Source organism: Arachis ipaensis, chromosome B9 (genome assembly GCF_059453495.1).
Source record: "Arachis ipaensis isolate K30076 ecotype BB chromosome B9, ASM5945349v1, whole genome shotgun sequence".
NCBI lineage: Eukaryota > Viridiplantae > Streptophyta > Magnoliopsida > Fabales > Fabaceae > Arachis > Arachis ipaensis.
Genome location: NC_142444.1, coordinates 139,479,686 through 139,501,896, shown reverse-complemented (window position 1 = coordinate 139,501,896; position 22,211 = coordinate 139,479,686). Strand labels below are relative to the sequence as shown.

Below are 22,211 nucleotides of genomic sequence, written 5' to 3'. Positions count from 1 at the left end.
ACTCAGTTCTTTTCACATAGTTAGTTTCTCCTCCTCACATGAGAACCATATCCAATAAAAAAGCATAACTAAAATTATTTTTTGTCAACATGTCTTTAATATCTTTATAATAACTATTCATTCTAAACATCATCTCATTTCACACTAACAAGCTTTCCAAAATACCTTAAGATTCCATAAATTCTCAACCAACTATATCTCTCCCTCAAATACGCACTACATCAAATTTAGTCAAGCCCTCCCTTTTTGTCTCTATCAAACCTAACATATTTAATCTATAATTTTCTTAAAGTTTTTTAGCATATTCCATTTGTCCACTTCCTATCATATTCCTCTTCAGTATCACATGAATTGTATTGGTGAAAAAAAATCTCAATATTTTCTTATTTGAAAGTTTTATAGGGTCTTATGGAGTCCAGCTGAACTTTATTATTATTCCTTATAAGTCTTAAACCAAGTCCACTTCTATGCTCCTGGTAATTTTACGTTATTGTTCTATCTGACTCACCAATTTCACAAACTCCAAAAAATTCTCCTATCTGCCTCTCCCATAATTTTCTTAAATGTAGATTTAACAATTACCTCTTTTGAATGATTCTATTTTGAATATTGTATATTCCAGTCATTCAAATCTACTTTTGTAATTATCATTCTATCCTCAACTTCTACTCCCCCTTCACCATATTCAGCATCAATCTACCGCCACATTATGAACCCTTGTCAGTTTGACCAATCTTTTTATGCTAGTATTCTCACTTTTAATTTCTAACTCCAATACTTGTTCCATATGTTTGTCATTGCTTTTTTTTTCATATTCCATCTTTGAAGAACACTCTTGTACATAATTTTCATGACCTACTTCTTTTACCAGAATATCAAAGTCACTCGTGTCTATGGTGATATGAATCCATTCACAAATAACATCAACTAGTCAAGTGTCAATTTGTACTATGCCTGCACTGAAAGATGCACATGATTTCATCGCTTCATCACACGCAACTATTTTTCTTTCATTGACTTCCTATAATTCTAAATGTATCCACTAATTATACATGCAATGAGATATCAAAGTACTCTAGTTATATTCTTTTAGTTTCACTATACTCTTACTCTCCCACCTCCAAACACTATGAAATATTTGTAAGAGACTATTCATTTTTAATATTATAGCCTCTTTTATGTTCAGGATTCTATGGAATGTCAAAAGAACTTTGTAAGTACCCAATTCTCATATTTGCATCCTATGAGGCTAATTCTTCATTGTTACCAACTTCAAAGATTTAAAGTTTATTGCATTCATTGTTCTTCTTACTATATTTCTCTGTAACCAATTCAAATTCTCTTTGATTACCGACATTTCTATCTTCTTTGTCCGATCTAGCCATTTTACGCGAATCCTTGTCCATTGTATACTTCTTCATTGTTTTCATAACTATCTCAATCAATTTAAAAGTTTTTTCACGTGTTTTTCTATTATTTGCAATTTTTTTTATCATATCCCTCTTCTAACACCCTTTTTTTCCGCATAAGTGATCTTTTATACTTTGTCTCTTTAACAAAAATAATTTTTTTCTCAAATTCATACGATTTATTTCAGCTATTACCTTCAAAACTCTCTCTTTGTAGTGTATTTTTTTATAAATATATTTTTTATTTTTTTTTACTTCTTATTTTAGTGATTTATATTATCAAATAATTTTTTGTATAGAATAAATTTTGTTAATCTAACTTTTGAACTTTAAAGTTTTATTATATAAATCAATTTAATAAGTTTTTCTATGTCATTATAATATTTTATTTTCATATATATTATAATTTAAAAATACACATAAATACAATTATTATATTATATATTTATTAATATCTAAATTTTCTAAAATTTAATAAACTTAATTAACAAAATAACATAACATAATTTAAAGAATAAATTATAAAATTTATAATGTATATAAAATCATTTACCCATATAAATCAATATGACTTACTTCTAAGGTAAATAATCTCCTTTTTTTCAAGGTTTTAAAAATCAAATAAATCATTAAATTGGTATAGTTAAAGGTTTAAAATTTAAAAATCAATCAAAATTAAATTAAATATAATAAAATAATATATATACCATATAGTGTTTTAAAAAGATATTTTTTTGGGTAAAGTACTAAATTGGTCCTCTAGGTTTGGGCGTAATTCTGTTTTGGTCCTTAATGTTTAAAGTGTTCTATTTGAATCCAAAAAAGTTTCATTTAGCATCAATTTAGTCCCACAGTGAGGTCAAAATTAAATAATTAACAAAATGTCCTACATAACAACAGCACAAGAACAAAATCGATAATCTGGAGAATAAGTACAAGCTCCAAGGCATAAAATCAACCATTGATACATCAATACATTTATTTATTATTTTTTTATAATATAAATAAAATATTTTCTATAAAACTAAAGAAAATGATAAATAAATGTATTGATACATCAATGGTTGATTTTGTGCCTCTGAAGCTTGTACTTGTTCTCCAGATTATCGATTTTGTTCTTGAACTGTTGTTATGTAGGACATTTTGTTAATTATTTAATTTTGACCTCACCGTGGGACTAAATTGATGCTAAATGAAACTTTTTTGAATTCAAATAGAACACTTTAAACCTTTGAGGATTAAAATAGAATTACGCCCAAACCTAGGGACCAATTTAGTACTTTATCTTTTTTTTTTGATGTTCTATTATTAAAAATGATTAACCGCTGAAAATGATTAATTTACCAAATTTTTGACCAATTTTAGATTTTTTTTTTATTAATTTACTAACAATAAATTTGTATCCAAAATTGAATCAATTTAATGAGTAATTTTTAATTAATTCGGTGGAAATGGGCGACTCAATCCCATTCCCATAGGCCATAACAATGCTCCTTTCACATTGGGTGGAAGATAATTCCCCGGAGGGTGAATGTTAAGGACTAAGGAGAAGTAGAGAAGAGAGAAGAGGACAAAAACGTCAATAGCCGGCAAAATACATGGAAGATTGTGTTGTGTGCAAAACAAGGAAAGGAAGGGCGCGTGGAGTGATCCAACATTAGTACTACTTAACAAGGCATTCTACCAAATAAGACATTTGTCCTAACTCTTCTACACTCCTTTCCTTGGACCAAACTCTTCATTTCTCTCATTCTCATTCACTCTCTTCACTTCTTGAGTTTTGAAGTTAATTACTTTGACCCCTTTTCTTTATTATGTGAAAGTGACATCAACAATCATGGTTGAATGAATCTACTTGCATGCTCTTATTATTGGAGTTTTTATTGAATTTGGAAAAGGTGAAGAAGGAAAAGAGAGAAATGGGTTCAGGTTCAAAAGTAGGGAATAGCAGCTTTGATTACTCGTTTAAGGTGTTATTGATTGGTGACTCTGGTGTTGGCAAGAGCAGCCTCCTCCTCAGCTTTATCTCCAAATACCTTCATCATCATCTTTCCCCCACTATTGGTACCTTTCTTCTTTTTCTTGCTTTCTCACTAACAATGGAACATGCTCTATAATCTATACAAGCCTCAGCCATTCATCTATTAGTATCATTTTTTCTGTATATTATTGAAATTAAACGTTGCATAATCTTCTCATGTATTGTTTCAGGACTTTCATTATCTATTAGTATCATTTTTTCTGTATATTATTAAAAACTGTCATATACTGTGAACTTATTATGTTGGTCTGATTACCTTTTATTTGTTCATAGTTTATCAGAATTTGGTGGCATACATCTAGCTTTGAAGTTTTTCACTTAATTGTTTTTGGTAGATTGAGTGCTTCACTAACTCAGGATAATTTTGGATTGTAATTTTCCCTATTTATTTATTAAATTACTGAGACAGGGGTGGACTTCAAGATCAAGCTTTTTACCATTGGTGGTAAAAGAGTGAAGCTTACTATTTGGGACACAGGTAACTGTTTTTCTAGTTATTTGATTAAATTTTCATTTTTTTTTGTGCAAATAAAAACAAATTTAGGTAGTTAATTAAGAATCTTTATTGTTCTGACTCTATGTTCTGCGTGAAAGAAGTTGTAATATTAAGTGCTTTCTTTTCTTTGTCTCATATAAGAATAGTTTATCCATAATATTTCTTTTACAAAGTGATATTCTTTTAGAACTTTAATTCCTCTCTTTTGTTTTTGGTATCATTTGGGTTGTTAAGTGATTATTAGAGCAACCTGAAGATCCTTATATAATAAGGATTAAGGAAACAACATAATTATTTTGCTTGTATTCGAAAATTTTGTATACTAACTATTTCTTTAAACCCACTTGAGTATGTTCATGATTCTGTAACCGACCGATACATGAGAATTGAGAAGTAATGATAAGAATTATATCCTGTGTTCTTCTTTTTTCTTTCTTTGTCTTTCGCCTTCTTTCCATTCCCTCAAGTGGCAAAGCTTTTGAAAGCTAAATTTAATGGTTTTCTTTTACTTTTAAAAAAGTAGAAAAAATAAAAGATATCAAGTCCGAATTAGATGCCATATGTCAAATGTGGTAAAATGAAAGTTTGATAAGGTGTTGAAAGCTAATACATCCTGAAATATTTATATGAGAATGTTCCAGCATGAAAGTCGCTAAAAGAAATGTTAACTTTAAGGTTTGATGTGAACTTTTGTTTGAAAGGAGGATTTTGTAAAAAAGTTTCTTTTTTATGAAGTAAACAGTGATGTAGCTTGAATTTGACTCTGTCAATGAATCCTAGTCTTGTATAATCTATCTAGGATGAAAAGAAAGTGTTCAAAATCTTGAATATGATTAACTTGGTGACTGTGAAATGCAAATCACATGTTTAGTGTTCCTTCTTAAACATTGATTTATGTCTAATAACTTGGGCATTCTCATCTAACATTAACAGGTTATATGATCAGTGTAAGTTTCGTTTCTGTCATTTTTTGTCTATAACAAATTCAGGGGTAGTCTAGCATCTTAGAGTATGCTTAATATTTCTTTTCTTGCAGCTGGACAAGAGAGGTTTGGAACGGTAATAAGCTCGTATTACAGAGGCGCCCACGGAATCATTCTTGGTACACTCAGATGTCAAAAAATTATACATGTACACTTCGAATTATGACTTAACTATTGCTTATAATCTTGATCTTTAACATCTTCTTTCCTTCACAATTTTCTAATTTAGTCTACGACGTGACAAAGCGCGAGTCATTTACAAACCTAGTGGACATATGGGCAAGAGAAGTTGAGCTTTACTCCACCAACCCCGATTGCATCAAAATTTTAGTTGGCAATAAAGTCGATAAGGTAATTAAGTGTTATGGTGAATAAAAGGAGAACTTCTATTTGTTCCTTACACTTTTCTTTGGCCTTACACTTCAGGAGAGTGAAAGAGCCGTTACAAAGGAAGAGGGTATGGCTCTTGCGCAGGAGCATCGATGCTTGTTCCTAGAATGTAGCGCCAAAACTCGGGAAAATGTTCAGCAATGCTTCAATGATCTAACACTAAAGGTATATGAGACTTTATAAGTTTGTTAACTTTTCCCCCTTCTTGATTAAGTTAGTGATTACTTGCGTCACACGCAAAGTATTAAACATACGAGTGTTTTACTGTGAAATATATAACTTCTTGTTACTAACTAAAATCCTTTGGGTCTTCCAAATAAACAATTATGTACAGATGTTAGAGGTTCCGAGTTTACGCGAAAATGGATCATCGATAGTTAAGAGACAAAAGCAAATACACAATAAACCTCGGAGTGGCGATTGTTGTTCGCAGTAAAGTATGCTATAGGTGCCACATGAATTTGAAACAGGTATTACAACAAGTGATGACACAATCAAATAGTTGGAATGATCATATATATGTTCCAACATATTTTGAACCTTGTTTCGGTAACTTCCCGAAGAAGGTACTAGAGATCGGAATTTTCCTCTTATAGGACCCAAAATCAAACATAGGGTGAGAAATACTTGCATGTTTCTGGAATAAGTTTAAGACTGTACTAAGAACTTCACAACTACTAATTTTTTTTTTTTTAACACCAAGTCTGAATAATTATTATCATTAAAAAAGAATCGTTGTGGATATTCTTCGAGTATGGATTAAATATGCTTCAGAAGCATGTGAGTATTTCTCCGAGATTTGCACTTTTTCTGAACAAATGTACATCTTATTGTAAATATATGCCTCCAGATTGTGTTAGTAGGAAAATATGTAGCAAGTTTATATGTGTTATAAATTTGGTTTTGCCATTGGGTAATAATCTTGGTGAAAATCAGAGTGTAGTGTCGATTTTTCTATTTTATTTTTTTCAAGTAATAGATATATAGTAATTAATTTATTGTAGGGAAGCAAGAAGTTTTTCATATTATGAATTTGATGGTGGTTATATTGATATAACAACATAGGCTATATTTTTTCATTCACTGGCTCTCAACAGTGATTTTGGACCATTATTGAAGAAGTTTCTGTATGTTCTTGAAATAAGTTTATTATGTGTTTTTGATAACATTTTTATTTTTATAAATTTTAATAAAAATTATATATAAACCAAGAGAGAGTGATTTGAGTATATTTATTTCATTATAATTATACTTTTTGTAACTTGACATTGTTATACTAGGTCACTATTTAGATTTTAGGCATGTACCAAATTCAATCTTCCTATGTGTTTTCTACGTAATAAGTAAAAACAAAGCTACGCAAGGTAGAGTTTAAAGGGGGGGCAAACCTCTAACTTATGTACCAAACAAAAATCCAAAAATATATAAAAACAAGTTTCTATCCCACTCTTCATTAATTTAAGTTTCTATTTCTTCATACTTAATGTTTAAGGGAAGAAAAAGTTTGGATTCCATTTTTAGGCCACATTATTCTGCGTATAATTGTGTCTTGCTACATTAGACAGTACATATGGGACAAACACACCAAACACAAAACCTTAAGAAAAAAGCTACTACAAATAATGCATTTTTACCCTTGCAATTTGCAAAATTACTTTGCTGAAGATAATTATCTAATTAATTTGAATTTATGTATGTACAACTATGGGTGCACATGACGAAGTTGGGTTAATGTAGTTGAATTTGGATACAGTTCTCTAGTTTTTATTTATCATATTATTTTTTTCTAATACAAACCCAACTTCAAAAAGATTGGATTAAACTGAAATGATTTTATATTTAATTAAAAGGTTAAGTATGATTTTGGTCTCTAAGTTATTTTTTTACATACAAAATCGTTTCTAAGGTTTAATTTGGTTTTAAAATTGTTCTTACCATAGAAATCGTATAGAGGTGGCGACAGAAGCGGAGGCAGAGGTGGATTGTGGGTAGCTTCTTCTTTCTTTCTTTCCTCTTTTGAAGGAGCAGAAACACTCTCTTTCTCTTTTTTTTTTTCTTTTTTTGTTTAATTTTATAATTTTTTTGTTATGGATAATTTGGTCCAAATTGTAATATTTAAGTAAAAATGACGATTTTAAAACTTGGTTTTAAATCTTAGGAACGATTTTGTATGTAAAAAGAAATTGGAGACGAAATTTTTTTTTTGTCTATACCTTAGGAACCAAAATCGCATTTAACCCTTAATTAAAATATATAATTTTGGAAATTATATAATAAATTAATGAAATTTAATAGATATAATATAATATTTATATTAAAATAAATGAATTTAAAATGAAATAAAACTAATATTATTAATATATAAATGATTAATTCACATATAGAAACATTTTGTTAACAAAATTTGGAGTTCCTAATATTTTGTAATGTATTTATTTTAAAAAAAAACCTAACTTTTTTTTAAGTAATCTTAATAAGTGATTTTAGTAGTCACCAAAAAAAAAAAGTGATTTTAGAAAACTCCATATTTAATCATTTAATTTTTAAGGAAGATTTCCATGCACCGATCCTATTTCATTAACTTTAATTTCCAAATTTAATGCCGGCTTATTTATTTCCAAAACTTTCATTGTGATATCAGTCAAGTGTTGTTGAATTCGTTAGCATTTATGCCCTTGTTAGGGGGTCTTGGTCAAAGTCACAATGCATCAATGACACACATATTGTTTCTAGTCAGTAATGTTTCAATCTCTTGACTTTTGAGGGAACTTACATTACATATTAAGCCCCAAATCTGTATGATTAGTCGCTTGTATTGAAAAGATTTTGAGATTCTAATTATACTTTAAATGTTTTTGATATTGAAAAAACGGTATTATATTATTCTCTTTTCTTTTATCTCTTTATCTCCACGTAGTAAATGACTTGACACATTTTTTTTTATGTTGGACTAAACAAAACAATACTGTTTTTGTGAAGATAAGACATTTTGTGATTTATTATGGTTAATTAATGTCATTTCATCAAACATTTAATTTGAGAACTAAAGTAACGTTATTTTATTGGGTTGGGCTACACATACAAGCTTACAAGCTTACAAGTTGGCCCAGCCCAAATAGAAGCCACGCGCATAAAGAGAGATAACATGGCGCGTCAAAATCACGCGCTCAACACTACAACCGTTACGTATGGGAAACTCTTCCACTTCTTCCACTTCTCAAAACGCTTCGAAAACAAGGAAACCCTTCCATTTTCGAGCGAAAATCAAAGTTCAAAACATACAAATCGTTCTTCGAAACCTCCATCAAAACACCATCAAACTCTTCGTGAAGAATCTGAAGCAAAGCAACAATACTCAACGTAAGTTCGTTAAGATTCCTGTATATTTTACTTTTCTTCTACGTCGTTCTTCTAGGGTTTACTTCTTGCTTCTTTGTTACACTGTTCTAAGTTCTACGTCGTTCTTCTAAGTTCTACGTCGTTCTACGTTCTTGTTCTAAGTTCTCCTACTATTGTTGTTGATTTTTGGGGGTTTATTCCGTAGATTGGGGGGTGTATACTGCTTGAACTTGTAATGTGGCTTGATATTGAAGCATGTTTGACTGATATCTGACTGATATATATGGATGTATCTGAATAATATCTATGGGTGTATCTCACTGTTATCAATGGGTGTATCTGATTCTTACATATGGGTATATCTTACTGTTATCAATGGGTGTATCTGACTCATATATGCGTGTATCTTACTGATATCTCAATTAATTTGATATTGAAGCATGTTTGAGTGATACCTGACTGATATATATGGATTTATCTGAATCATATCTATGGGTGTATCTCACTGTTATCAATGAGTGTATCTGAATCATATCTATGGGTGTATCTTACTGTTATTAATGGGTGTATCTGACTCATATATATAAGTGTATCGTACTGATGTCTTTGGGTGTATTTTTCGTTTCAGAGAAAATGGCAGCAAGAAACAAAACAAAAGACCTTAAGTGTGCCACACATCTCCTGAGTGATAAGTTCAGAAACATGACTGAGGAGAAGAAGGCAATTGTGAGGGATCTCGGATTCGGTGGGTTGATGCACATCCCACCACTCAGGGTGGATCACCAACTCTTAAGGGAACTGGCAAACAACTTCAAACTTGGGGAGAACAGACTGAAGACAGGATATGGTTCTTTCCAAATAACACCAAAAACAATAGGTGATGCGCTTGGCATCAATGCAACAGGTAACTAGCTCAAAATTATAGGTGTATATTAAGTTGATGCTTGGGTGTATTTAAGGTTGATGCTTGGGTGTATTTGAACCGACTTTGATACTTTGTTGTTTTCCTTTTTGTAGGAAATCTGTTTCCTGAGAAAGTTGAGTATAAGCAACTTTCTGATGATGACAAAATAATTTATAGAAGATTCCAGGGTAAGACCCTCAAAAGTCTTACCGATGAAATGATGGAAATCGGCGTTGGCAACGAAGAGGAACGCCTGATGTTCAAGAGGATATTCATCCTCTACATACAGATGGCGTTCCTTTTGCCAACGACGATAAACAAAATATCACCCGTGCACCTGGCCCCAATTTTTAAGATGGACGGCATATCGGAGAGAAACTGGGGGACATGTTTTGACCTTCTTGATCAAGGGCATCACAGACTACCAGGAGAAGAAGAAGAAGGCAATTGATGGCTGCCTCTTTACCCTGATGATAATATACTTTCATCTTTCTGAAAACAAAGGCAAGAAGAGGGCTGAAAGACCACCAAAGCCTTGGATTGCCAACTGGACTAAGGAGCAGTTGGTGGAAAGAATGACTGCAGAAAGAGAGAAAATTTTGGTAAGTAAACATAATATGTTGCTTGTATTTTATTTACCTGAATGCTGCTAGCTAAAATATCTAATGTTTCAGGGGATTGTGAAGATGGCGGAGACAAGAGCAAGAGAAAAAATGAAAAAAAAAGAAAAAAAAAGAAAAAAACAAGAAATAAAAAAAACAAAAAAAAGGAAGGCGAGTCCAACATCGTCTTCGGAGACAGAAACAGCTACTGACATTGACACTTCTACCTCTGAGTCTGAGACTCAAGAAGACTCAGAGGATTCAGGAAGAAAACACCCCAGCAAAAAGGGGAAAAAGTAAGTACCATACTTGGGTGTAATTTCTTTTTCGAGTTGGGTGTATTTTGTTGATCACGTTGGGTGTGTGTAGTTTATTAAGCTGGGTGTGTTCGTTTGCTGCGTTGGATGTATATTGTATATTCAGTTGGGTGTATATTGTGAATTCATTTGGGTGTATTTTTAGTATGTTCTAAATAATGATTGTTTGCCTTCCAGAATGGACTCCAGAAAAAGAAAGCAGAGGCAAGAGGAGTCAGATTCTGATTCAGAATCTGAATCTGAACCAAGTGATGAGTAATGTCCTGAAATTATTACTCCTTTCTTTTGGCTTCATTATAAAGATTTCGTGTATTAACTGAAGTATCTATTATTAACTTATAGGAGCGAAGAATCATCACCTGCAGAGAAGGAGAAGGAGAAGAAAAAAACAAAAACAACACCAAAAAGTAAGCACTTCTTTGCATATAATTAGATTAGACGACTATTCTGTGATAAAATTAATTTTTTATTTCTGATTGGTACTCTTTTTTTTCCACCCAGAACACAACCAAAAAAGAAAAAAGTTGTTGTGGAGGATTCACCTCCTAAAGAAGATCAATACTTTGACGGGTACAGTACCTCGTAAGCTATATTACCGTCTATCATCGTAATTATTTTTGTTAACGTCTTCTTTTATGAATGTAGTGAGACATATGAAATATCAAGTGACGAACTAGATGAATGGCTAAGGAAAAATGTTGATAAATCTGCTGCAGAGGGGTATGTCTTGCTGGGCTGTCTATTTCATATTTTGGTGTGTTTTGTATGCTAATAATTGTTTCTTGTTTTGCAGAGAGAACCAAGCTGACCTGCGATCGACAGAAGGTCGCTATGTGTCGTCTGAAACGTAAGAAGCTTTATTATTTAATAAAATCTTGTTATCATGATTTGGGTGTATTTTGTGGAACCATTTCGGTGTATTGTGTTGATCAAGTTGGGTTTATGTTGTTTATTAAGTTGGGATATTTCGTTTGTTGTGTTGGGTGTATATTGTCCATTCGGTTGGTTGTATCTTGTGCATTCATTTGAGTGTATTTTATACCTGTATCTTATTTTGTCTGAATAACATCAAATCTGTTTTAGAATACCGGCTGTGAACTTGGGAAGTGATGCTCCTTCCTCTCAAGGATGCACAGAACAGAGTAGTGTAAACCAGCCGTCACAGAGCATGTAATTTCTCTTTCAAATAACTGTTACTTTTGTTCTTCTATTACCCTTCTACTTCTAATTCTGTATATATTTTTTTTAGAAAAAAAGCCCTTTATTATTTTATTCAAGAAAAAAAAAGGCAGGAAAAAAAAGCAAAAACTACAAGTATGTAAGTTCTCAAAAAAACAAAGCCTGTCTTCTTTTTGAATTGTTCGGGTGTATTTCTTGAATTTCTTTGGGTGTATTTTAGGTTGAGTCCGTCTGATTCGAATATGATGGTTGTGAGGGAACAGACACCGTCGGAAGCGCTTGCAATGTGAGTTTTCCAATAATATTTCAACCTTATAACCTTATTATTTTCAAAGGCGTTGTTAACCTTTCATTTTTCTTCTTGTTTAGAGTCCCGATTCAGATTTTTGTGCCGGCATCCCAAACAACCACTGAGATAGATTTTGAACCAACCCCTATGATACAGATTGAAGGGACTACAGAAACGTAAGAAATAGTATTGAGTGTATATTTGTTTAGAGTTTGGGTGTATATTAGCTAACAGTTTGGGTGTATATTGTTCCTGATTAATTTTTTTTACGCCGTGATTAATTTTTTGTAACTGTGCAGCACTTCTGAAACCCCCAAACAACTTCAAGAGACCACACCCACGCTTCCCCCATCTCCAACTAAAATGTAAGTTCATCAGACTAAAATCAATCTTTGCTTATCATCCGTATATTCTTATTCTTATTCTTATTCTTATACATGATGACGCAGTCATCCAGACGCAGAAGACGCTGCTGCCCTGTTGATGATGGCACGGACAGCATCCTATGTTCCTAAAACAGATCCAGGGGTGCCATCATTCATCCTTAGATTGACTGATTCAAGCCAGGAGGGGGCGTCAACGCAGGAGACAGAAAGGGCAAAATCTCCTGAATCTGCAAATTTGATAGAACAATTGGACGATTTGGTCCAAAAAATAGCAAGCAGTGCGGCGAAGGGGAAGAACAAAAGTCCACAAATTCAGAGGGAGACTGGGGGAGAAAATTCTGCAAAGTTTTGAACTCCTGGGGGATTATATTAGATTACGGATGATATGAAACAAAAGTGCTATATCTGGGGGACGAGACTGAAGGAAGATGCAGATGGCAATACTAACGAGTATGAGGAAATGTGCACTCTGATTGGCCAAGGAGAATACATTTTGATGAGAATGCACCTTGTATCCCTCCAAGCAAAAAGTGATATAGAATCTCAGGTAATATTAGAATAACATTAATGTTTTTACACCAAAGTCAATTGCAATGCTTATTAATGTAAAATTGATTTCGGCATATATTTCTAGATTGTATCTGCCATCTGCATCGTCCTCAACCAGAAAAATGAAAAGAGGTTTCAAGAACAAATATACTGTCTCCCCCCCGATATTGTGGTAAGTGTTACTTCTACGAACTTTGGGTGTATTTTCTGTATTGATTTGGCTGTATTTTTTACGTTCAATTGGGTGTAAGTTTAGTATTTCATTTCTTGTTTCGCAATTCTTACAGTGCATGGCACTTTCGGATCACCCAAAGGGGGAATTCGTATCACCGAAAACGAAAAAGGAATTCAGGGTGGAAGCCTACCCGAGTTTCATTCCCTTCATAGATAGAAAAAAAATTAACTTCGCATCCATATGTAAGTTTTTGTTTGCTAAATTTGTTAGTACGCTTATTTACTTATATGCCAAATAAAATAACACACTGTTGAAATGTGGCAATCCTTCAGATTTTTGCTCCTGTTTGCCACTCGGGGCATTGGTGGTTATGGCTAATAAATACAAGAAAGCGGAAATGTCATATACTTGACCCGCTACACAAAAAAGCTCCAAGCGATGAGAGAAAGGACATTAATAAATTCACTGTAAGTTGCCTCTGTCTTCTTTACTTTAATATTTAGGTCTATTTCGTTAGTTGTGTTGGGTGTATATTGTCCATTCAGTTGGGTGTATCTTGTGCATTTATTCGGGTGTATTACTGATTTGTTTTGCTATTTAAGGAATATGTATTTTCAAGATTGATAACATATGCCGGCGGGGAACCTCTGCAGAAAGGGGAGAACGAGAAGAAAATTAAATCATCATATGTTAAAATATCAGGCCAAAAAATAAGGTATAAATTTGTGAGTCTGAACATTAAACTTTCGTAAATGAGATTCGTAATTTATTTTCTTCGTTTTCAGCTATGACTGCGCTATCTATGTTATGAAGTGGATGGAGTTAATTGAGCCGGAAAACATCAAAAAGGGGAAGTATGAATGGGATAATTGGCCACAGGTAACTGTCTTTAGAACTATATAACTCTGTATTACTTTACTGAATTAATATTGCTGTTTAAACAGAATATACTTTTTAATTGTAGGAGGAGGTGGACCATTATAGAGTGGAGTATGCTTCCCGGATACTATTCAGTGAGATGAATAAAGAAAGATATCGGGCAATTAGGGAGAGTAGTGCTATAAGGCTGTCGAAGCCATCCTCTGTATTATTGAGTCCGTTTTGTCAGATTAATTCTGCTGATATAGAAACTGCGTAATCCAACTGCTGGGTAGTTTGTAAATTGAACAAATGATGTAAATATTTTCCACTTATCAACAACTTCTATTCCATGTATATTTTTTCCCATAGTTAAACTATCTGTGCTGGTAAACTGTCTGTGATGTATTCAAAAGCTGTATTACAGGTGGTAAAATATGAAGGAAAAAATCAAGGCATATATAAACGCAAATTATAAACTGTTACACCCAACGCAGGTCTAATAATACACCCAACATTGCATAAAATATATACCCAAACTGTCTGTGCTGTATTCAAAATGTATGAATTACATGTACTAAAATATGAAGAAAAACATCAAATCAAATATACACCCATAACCTGCGAATTTTTAGAGCTTTTGTTCTATATGAATCTATATATGTGTCTATATGTAAATTGTCAATGAACAAAAATACACCCAAAAGAACGGTGCTTTTACACCCATATTCTATAAAACTATACACCCAAAGAGTTATCCCCTGCTGCTGGTACCCTGAACTGATAATTCATAACGTGTCCTTGATATTGGCTGGAATTTGAATGCGCCGCTGATGCAGCATCAAACAGGTTTATCTGAATATAACACTCACACATTAGCTAACCTATTAACGAGAAAAATAAACCCAATCGCCACAAATTTAAAGAACATTACTTTTACCTCGCTTAAAACTTTCGTCTTCTTCTTCTTTGTGCCATTTGTGATCTGTTTCTCCAGCTTTGAACCTAGCCTGTTTTTTGGACGTCCTCTTGTTCGAATCCTTGGCGGGCTTTGAAGCTCGTTAACGGATTCCAAGTTGGCGTCTTCGTGGGATAAAGAAGATGTCCCCTTCCTTTTGGCTTTTAATGCTTCCATCTCGGCCATGACGTTATCGTACGCACGGTGCAGAATTGCAGTCAGCTCCTCCGATTCAGAGGCAAATTCGCAAATATTTTGCGAACGAAAAACCAATTGGTCAAACCTCTTGCTTCTTGGCTCCATTAGTGGCTCGTCGTGGCTGCTCTTGATGTGTGTGTGTCGCCTCTTTACCTTCTTGCTCCATCGTTCCAGTATGTATCTAGGTGACACTTGGCTTGCTTGTTCGAAGCTTAACACGCTTAGTGCGTGACGGCACAGTATCCTTCTCGACTCGAATAATAAGCATTCGCATTTTACCTCGGCTGCAACTGAGTCGTAAGTAACCACGAACTTGTTGAATATTGAGCTGGAAACTTGTTCTCCGACTTCGTATACTGAATAGCCTAGAGCGGAATTCTTTAATCTGGTGATGCAATTCGCCTTTCCTCTGAATTGTGCTTGGACTTTCCTAAACTTTGCGTGAGTGTACGCATCTTGAAACTGAGCTTCAATGGAGGATTTGGTTGCACACGATATGACCGTATGAAAATCTGCAGCATCTGATTCTCTCTCTGCTTGCTCCTTGCTTCCGAGGCAATTATCGTATTGTTTGATGAACTGAATAAGCGAGCTGTTCCGGGTGATATACTTGTTAAAAAAGGAATGCATGCTCTCGCTCCTTTGTGTGCTTCTCATCCCTGCCCAGAAGTGGTGATCCAGATAGATAGGAACCCATATGTGACGGTCTTCGTACAGATCTGCATAATACACCCAAACACAGACTGTAAATACACCCGAGGGAACATGCAATATACACCTCTGCTGCAGATTTTAAAAAGACATTACCTGAAAGCCACTTGTTGTCCGCAAGACCAAAATTCAGCAAAAAATCGTTCCAATTCCTATCGAATGAGTCTTTGTTATGAGAGTTCCAAACAACTTGGCTCATTTCTTGTTCGATATCGGCATGTCCCTTGTACCCGTTTAATTTGCTTGGAATCTTCTTCATGATGTGCCAAATACACCAACGGTGAATTGTCGTTGGCATACAGGCCTCTAAAGCCCTTTTCATTGATGCGCACTGATCGGTGAGAAACCCTTTCGGAGCGTTTTCTCCCATGCAACGAAACCAGCATTGAAATAACCATTTGAATGATTCAATTTCTTCGTTCTTCATCAAAGAGCATCCGAGAAGTGTTGACTGACCGTGGTGATTCACCCCGACAAAAGAACCACAGACCAAATTATACCTGAAATAAATTACCATGGTCCAGAATGCAAAATCATTAGTTACACCTTAACAAATGCTTTGCATACACCCAATGAAACAGCCAATATACACCTCTGATGCGGATTCGTAAAAATAAAATAATTTAGCATCATAAACAGGGGCAGTTTGTTACCTGTTTGTATTGTAGGTGGTGTCGAATGAAATGACGTCTCCGAAATACTCAAAGGCGGCTCTGCTTCTTGCATTGGCCCAAAAAGCGAGCTTAATCGATTGATCCTTTTCGAGTTGGAGCTCAAAAAAGAAATTCGGATTCTTCTCTTTCATTCTTAACAAATATTTCCCGAATTTCTTTGCATCTTCTTGTTCGGAAACATTCCGCACTTCCCTCGTAATGTAATTCTTCACGTCCTTTTCGATAAAATTTAACTCGCGATGACCCCCGGCAGCCGCAACAAATGATTGGTATGTTTTGCTTGGTCTGATACCGGCCTCCTCGTTATTCTCTATTGTACGACGAATGGACATGCTTAGTTCCCTGTGCTGTTTGAGCATCTCTGCTTTGCTTGGACAGCAGGGGTGTGAATGATCGAGCACAACCTTTGAAATAATCCAAGCACCGACATCCTTCAATGTGTGTATATAAATTCTTGCAGGACAGTTTAAACCGGCTGTAGGATTGGTCTTCTCGGTCGGAGATATTTTAGATTTCCATTTTCCCTCTCTGCTACATGTAATCAGTTGATTCTTAATCTCGTTTTCCTTCCTATTTGTGCACCGAACTCTTGTAGAGAAACCTGCAGCCTTGGCGTAGTTCCTGTAAAATTTTCTAGCATCTTCAAGGGTGGTAAAGGTCATTCCAACCTTCGGAACAAGCTCGTCATCAACAACCGAGAGAGGCTGCACAATACACCGTGTCAGAAACTGTGAATACACCCATAGATATGATTCAAATACACCCAATCATGCCTAATATGATACAGCCGAACCGCAACAACTTAACTACACAATAACCTTTAAAGCCATAAACTGTAAATACACAGGCTGCAGAATACACCATGTCAAAAACTAAAAACACACCCAATCATGTCTGATATAATACACCTGAACAACAACAACTCAATTAAAATAACAAAGCCAGTAGTGTAGATACACCCACACTTCTAGCAAAAATACACCCAAAAAAAGACCTGATCTACACCCGAGCGTCTGCTATAAATTCCAGGTAATTAATCACAACTAATACATTGAATCGACAGATTCATGTTAACGTGTTAGTTTCACAGTCAATGTTCAGCAATTTTTCAACCACACAATGCTATACAAATTACTGAAAGAAAATTGATTATGTAAATCAAACCTCAGGAACTTCGTTAGATTCAAATTCATAATCCACTTCGCCTGGATTCAACTGAGAATCTGAGGTGGAATGCCATTATCTTCAAAACGAGTTCAAACTTTGATTTCAGAAAACAACAAATCAAAATAGAAAACGAAGCTCGAGTTGAAGAGAGAGAAAAAAGTAACGTAAACGAAGAACATACCAGTGAGAAAGGGAGAGGAAAAGAACGATGGAGAAGAACGAGGGAAGACGCGCGAGAAGAAGAACAACCAAATCTCAAAATAACGAAAACGAAGAAGGAAACAAATATTTTAAATTTGGTAGTTAGATATACGCGGAATCTTATATAGCGCGTGTAATCAACGTATGTGGAGCAACGCGTATTTTCGTTTTATTGTTTAATGAGCTTGTAAAGCATACAAGCCCTAATGGCTTGTATGCAGAACTTTTCCGTATTTTATTTAGTCTAATGTAAAAAAATATGTGCTAAGTGACTCAGTTTATGACGAGTAACTCAATAGAAAGAGAGTGAAAACTAATTGATGCAATTTTTTTAATTTTGCAGATTCTTATGATGCAATTGGAATATTGAAAATCTTTTTGATACAAGTAGTCAATTTTAAAGGCCACTTTGTGTTTAACTCTAAAAATAAATGAATTATTTTACTATACCTAATATTATATCAATTTTCTTAATTTGTTCCAAACTATATATAATCTAGTCAACCAAAAAAAACTATATATAACCTTTGATTTAAAAATCAATTTAAGTCTTCTAGTCTATTTTTAATTCATTCGAAGTCACGCCCTTTCTTTCACATGAATACGGAAAGGTGAAGACATGCAATAATAAAAGACTACCATGTTACATGTACACTAAAATCAGTCACTAAAATGAGTTATTAATATAAAATATAAAATACATATTAAAAATAAGTTAAACAAACATATATTTATACACAAATATTAAATAGATAGTGGCCGATTTTGGTGACTGATTTTAGTGTACAACTAACATTTTTAAATAAAAACATACCTAGAAATTTTCACCAACCTAGGACACTTGTATCTTGTGATATAAAATTGTTGGTTTTATAGCCTATTTCTATTTCCTTTCTGGGAAGGCTATATCACTTGTTATGATCTAAGAAACAAAAAAAATGAGAATCAATGGCTATTATTGTAGGGTGTTCATGCTCTTCACCTATACTACATTTCTAGTTCTAGAATTTGTTACAAGGTGTAGTGCCATTGAAGTTTACCATGAATGGCATGTTTCTCTTGATACAAATGTTTCACCTTTGAATGTGAATCAAAGTGTATGATCAACAACTTCTCAAAAGTCTTTTGTAGCTTGTGATGAATGATTCTGCATCTTAACTATGTTCTTAATGTTTATTTATTATTCTGTTCAACAGGTTATTGCTATCAATGAAATGTTCCCTGGTCCCCTTATTAATGTCACAACCAATGATGTTGTCAATGTCAATGTCTTCAACAATTTGGATGAACCACTATTCTTCACTTGGTACAAATATTCTGAATTGAGTAAGGGTATTCTTGTCAATTGACAATAGAAGATGTATAATGATAATGTGATATTGTTGTTTTGATAATGGTGTAGGCATGGTATACAACAAAGGCTTAACTCTTGGCAAGATGGAGTTTCTGGAACAAATTGCCCCATTCTACCTCATCATAATTGGACTTATGTCTTTCAAACCAAAGATCAAATAGGTACCTTCTTCTACTACCCTTCTATTCAATTCCAAAAGGCCGCCGCGGGTTTCGGAGCGATTCGAGTCAACAATCGCGATGTCATTGCCGTGCCTTTCCCCAAACCGGAAGCCGAATTTGATCTTCTTATGGGGGATTGGTCTACTGAAGACTACAAGGTCATAACCATGAACTATTAGCCTTGAATTTATGTTTCTTGCGAAACACTCAACAATTCAGTGAATATATAATTTAATTTTGATGTACTGTCAGTGTAAAATAATTTTACATGTGCATCTAATTACGTAATGCCACATCAGTAAAAATAACTATCTTTTACTCGTTACAAATATTTTGAGACAGAAGGAGTAAATGGCATTTGTTTTATGGTTTGGACAGATAAGTAAGTCGATGATGCGAAATAAGGATGTAAATAGTTATGCAGTTCCTAAATTCATTCTGATGAATGGAAAAGGTCCTTATGGAAACAACTTGTCAAAGTCCTTTGAGTCCTTCACTGTCACACAAGGTTTGTAAGTTGTAATTGTACATCTCCCGGTTCGATTTGATTCAAGCCGGAGCATTTCACATAATTTTTTACCTCCCTGGCTACATTGCAGGTAAGAGCTACAGGTTTAGAATATCAAATGTGGGGAATGCATTGAGCTTGAATCTCAGAATTCAGAATCATGAAATGCTACTAGTTGAGACAGAAGGCTCTTATACCAACCAAATCCCATTGGATTCTCTTGATGTGCATATTGGCCAGTCCTACTCTGTTATTGTGACGACGAATCAAAGCGAAGCTGATTATTATATCGTCGCCAGTCCAAAATTAACCAACACAAATGATTCTAGCAACCTTGTAGGTGTAGGAGTGCTTCACTACTCAAATTCTACCAAAGGTGTTACTGGACCTCTGCCAACTGGACCAGACCCTTTTGATGTTGAATTTTCACGAAATCAAGCCAAATCCATTAGGTAATTATACTAAAAAAAAGGTGACTTTCAACCTTGCTCTAAATTCGAAGACTTGTTTCATTTTTCGTGTGCGTACTAATCCACAATTCATCTGCGAATTTGTTTACATATCAGAACGTATTGCTTTTTGTGTAACTAACTAGGTGAAGACTCACGTACAGTTGTCTTTGTATGAAATTGATAATCGAGAACCTTTAGATGATTTGACAGATTTGATTAAACTGTCATCTAATGATTTTTAACTATCAACTCCACATGAAGACAAATACATAAGTTTCGACCAACTAACTATTCAAGGATAACTTGAGCAGGTGGAATTTGACCGCGGGAGCGGCAAGGCCTAATCCACAAGGAACCTTCAATGTTAGCAATGTGACTCTGTCACACACCTTCATTCTTCTAGGTTCCCTGGAAGAAATAAGCGGCCTACCGCGCTATGCCGTCAATAATGTCTCTTATTACACCATTGGCACGCCGTTGAAACTCGCCGACCACTTTGTAAACGGCAGCGGCGTATATCAACTCGATGCGTTTCCTCATGACTCTGTCAATGCTAATGCTTCATATGGAATTTCAGTTGTTTCTGGTAAACACAAAGGATGGGCAGAATTTGTCTTCAAAAATAAGATGAATGTCATGGATACTTGGCATTTGGATGGTTTTGGTTTCTTTCTTGTGGGGTAAGTTAAGTGCGTCTCTCGAAATTTAGAATTTAGGATTTAGGATTCAAAACAGAATCTATCTAGATTAAATTCTTTTTTAATGATTACCAATAGGTTTGGAGATGGAGACTGGACCCCGGCCTCACGTGATACTTACAACCTTGTTGATCCGGTCGTTAAGTCCACCGTCCAAGTTTACCCCGGAGGATGGACGGCGGTTTACGCCTTCCTCGACAATCCCGGAATGTGGAACTTGAGGTCACAAATTTTGAAAAGATGGTACTTAGGCCAAGAACTATACATTAGAGTTTTTGATGCTGATCCTGACCCTGCTAAGGAGAGACCACCACCAGAAAACCTTCTTTTATGTGGTTAGTTTTGTTTACAGTTACATTCAATTTTTTCTTCGTTAAGATTGGAAATACAAGACAAATGATTGTGATTTTCTTTTCTATTATTTGAAAACCGCAGGGATATTTGAAAATTATAGTGCTTCAGCACCAGCACCAGCAAGTTTTCCAACCGTTTTATTTTTATAGAAGGGAAATTTGATTTTGAGAACCAATTCCAACATGGTTACTAAATAGCAAAAAATTCTGTGTTTAGAGGGTTATATTTTGAACTGAGTTTAGCACTGAAATGTGATTATATATATATATATATATATATATATATATATATATATATATATATATATACACGTAAGTTTAGGAATACTTCTGAATTGTTTCACTAATAATAAAAAGTTAGATTGATTCCTGATTTTATTCCAATTTGATTTTATTGCGGTTTAAAGCTGTAAGTACTTAGGTTTTTTTATATATTTGTAACAAATCTTTTATGAATTTACTCTAGACAACTAGAATTTTTGTCAAAAAATTATGTGTTTGAAATGCATAGTTAAGTGATTGTCAATAAATAAATGCAGAAAATTGAGAAAGCTAAAGCGAATTGCTTCTTGGCAAAGAGGATTTTGAATTGGTTTGTTTCATTTTGTTAGTGTAACATTAGGTAATTGAATATAGGTGAAAAATTGCTTTATAGGCTTTATATTTTATTTTTTTATTTTTATATCTATTATCAATTATTAATTTTATAACAAAAATATCTTACGTATCATTTTTTTATTTTTTTATTGTAATTGAAATCAAATATTTCTCCTTAAAATTAAAGAGTTTTTCTCTCCTCTTTTTTCTATCTTTCTCATTCCTTCAACCACTCTATCTCTTTTATATATCATTATTAATG

The 22,211-nt window shown here is 33.9% G+C and overlaps 4 protein-coding genes across 4 annotated transcripts; all 4 read left to right on the top strand.

Annotated features, from left to right (window-relative positions):
• Positions 1 to 3,107: 3,107 nt before the first annotated feature.
• On the top strand, positions 3,108 to 6,251 carry LOC107619490 (ras-related protein RABC2a). The gene is made up of 6 exons (XM_016321788.3): positions 3,108 to 3,473; positions 3,860 to 3,928; positions 4,983 to 5,048; positions 5,159 to 5,280; positions 5,356 to 5,484; positions 5,654 to 6,251. The coding sequence occupies exons 1-6, from the start codon at positions 3,269 to 3,271 to the stop codon at positions 5,753 to 5,755; spliced, it is 693 nt and encodes a 230-aa protein (XP_016177274.1). The 5' UTR covers positions 3,108 to 3,268; the 3' UTR covers positions 5,756 to 6,251.
• Positions 6,252 to 8,507: 2,256 nt separating this feature from the next.
• LOC148546539 (uncharacterized) lies at positions 8,508 to 10,013 on the top strand. The gene is made up of 3 exons (XM_088498188.1): positions 8,508 to 8,679; positions 9,287 to 9,562; positions 9,676 to 10,013. Exons 1-3 carry the CDS (start codon positions 8,508 to 8,510, stop codon positions 10,011 to 10,013), a joined length of 786 nt encoding a protein of 261 aa, XP_088354314.1.
• Positions 10,014 to 12,720: 2,707 nt separating this feature from the next.
• On the top strand, positions 12,721 to 14,197 carry LOC148546538 (uncharacterized). The gene is made up of 7 exons (XM_088499245.1): positions 12,721 to 12,882; positions 12,970 to 13,056; positions 13,172 to 13,237; positions 13,392 to 13,526; positions 13,662 to 13,774; positions 13,845 to 13,938; positions 14,024 to 14,197. The coding sequence occupies exons 1-7, from the start codon at positions 12,721 to 12,723 to the stop codon at positions 14,195 to 14,197; spliced, it is 831 nt and encodes a 276-aa protein (XP_088355371.1).
• Positions 14,198 to 18,764: 4,567 nt separating this feature from the next.
• LOC107616022 (monocopper oxidase-like protein SKU5) lies at positions 18,765 to 21,339 on the top strand. Its single transcript, XM_088499244.1, has 7 exons — positions 18,765 to 18,923; positions 19,023 to 19,132; positions 19,229 to 19,499; positions 19,720 to 19,849; positions 19,941 to 20,301; positions 20,613 to 20,981; positions 21,078 to 21,339. Exons 1-7 carry the CDS (start codon positions 18,765 to 18,767, stop codon positions 21,337 to 21,339), a joined length of 1,662 nt encoding a protein of 553 aa, XP_088355370.1.
• Positions 21,340 to 22,211: the final 872 nt, after the last annotated feature.

Coding starts and splice junctions, on each gene's coding strand:
- LOC107619490 (XM_016321788.3), top strand. CDS start 3,269: ATGCTCTTATTATTGGAGTTTTTATTGAATTTGGAAAAGGTGAAGAAG. Junction 3,474..3,859: donor TCATCTTTCCCCCACTATTG/GTACCTTTCTTC, acceptor TTACTGAGACAG/GGGTGGACTTCAAGATCAAG. Junction 3,929..4,982: donor GCTTACTATTTGGGACACAG/GTAACTGTTTTT, acceptor CTTTTCTTGCAG/CTGGACAAGAGAGGTTTGGA.
- LOC148546539 (XM_088498188.1), top strand. CDS start 8,508: ATGGGAAACTCTTCCACTTCTTCCACTTCTCAAAACGCTTCGAAAACA. Junction 8,680..9,286: donor GCAAAGCAACAATACTCAAC/GTAAGTTCGTTA, acceptor TTTTCGTTTCAG/AGAAAATGGCAGCAAGAAAC. Junction 9,563..9,675: donor GCTTGGCATCAATGCAACAG/GTAACTAGCTCA, acceptor TCCTTTTTGTAG/GAAATCTGTTTCCTGAGAAA.
- LOC148546538 (XM_088499245.1), top strand. CDS start 12,721: ATGAAACAAAAGTGCTATATCTGGGGGACGAGACTGAAGGAAGATGCA. Junction 12,883..12,969: donor AAAGTGATATAGAATCTCAG/GTAATATTAGAA, acceptor ATATATTTCTAG/ATTGTATCTGCCATCTGCAT. Junction 13,527..13,661: donor AGGACATTAATAAATTCACT/GTAAGTTGCCTC, acceptor TTGCTATTTAAG/GAATATGTATTTTCAAGATT.
- LOC107616022 (XM_088499244.1), top strand. CDS start 18,765: ATGAGAATCAATGGCTATTATTGTAGGGTGTTCATGCTCTTCACCTAT. Junction 19,133..19,228: donor GAACCACTATTCTTCACTTG/GTACAAATATTC, acceptor ATAATGGTGTAG/GCATGGTATACAACAAAGGC. Junction 19,500..19,719: donor GGTCTACTGAAGACTACAAG/GTCATAACCATG, acceptor TGGTTTGGACAG/ATAAGTAAGTCGATGATGCG.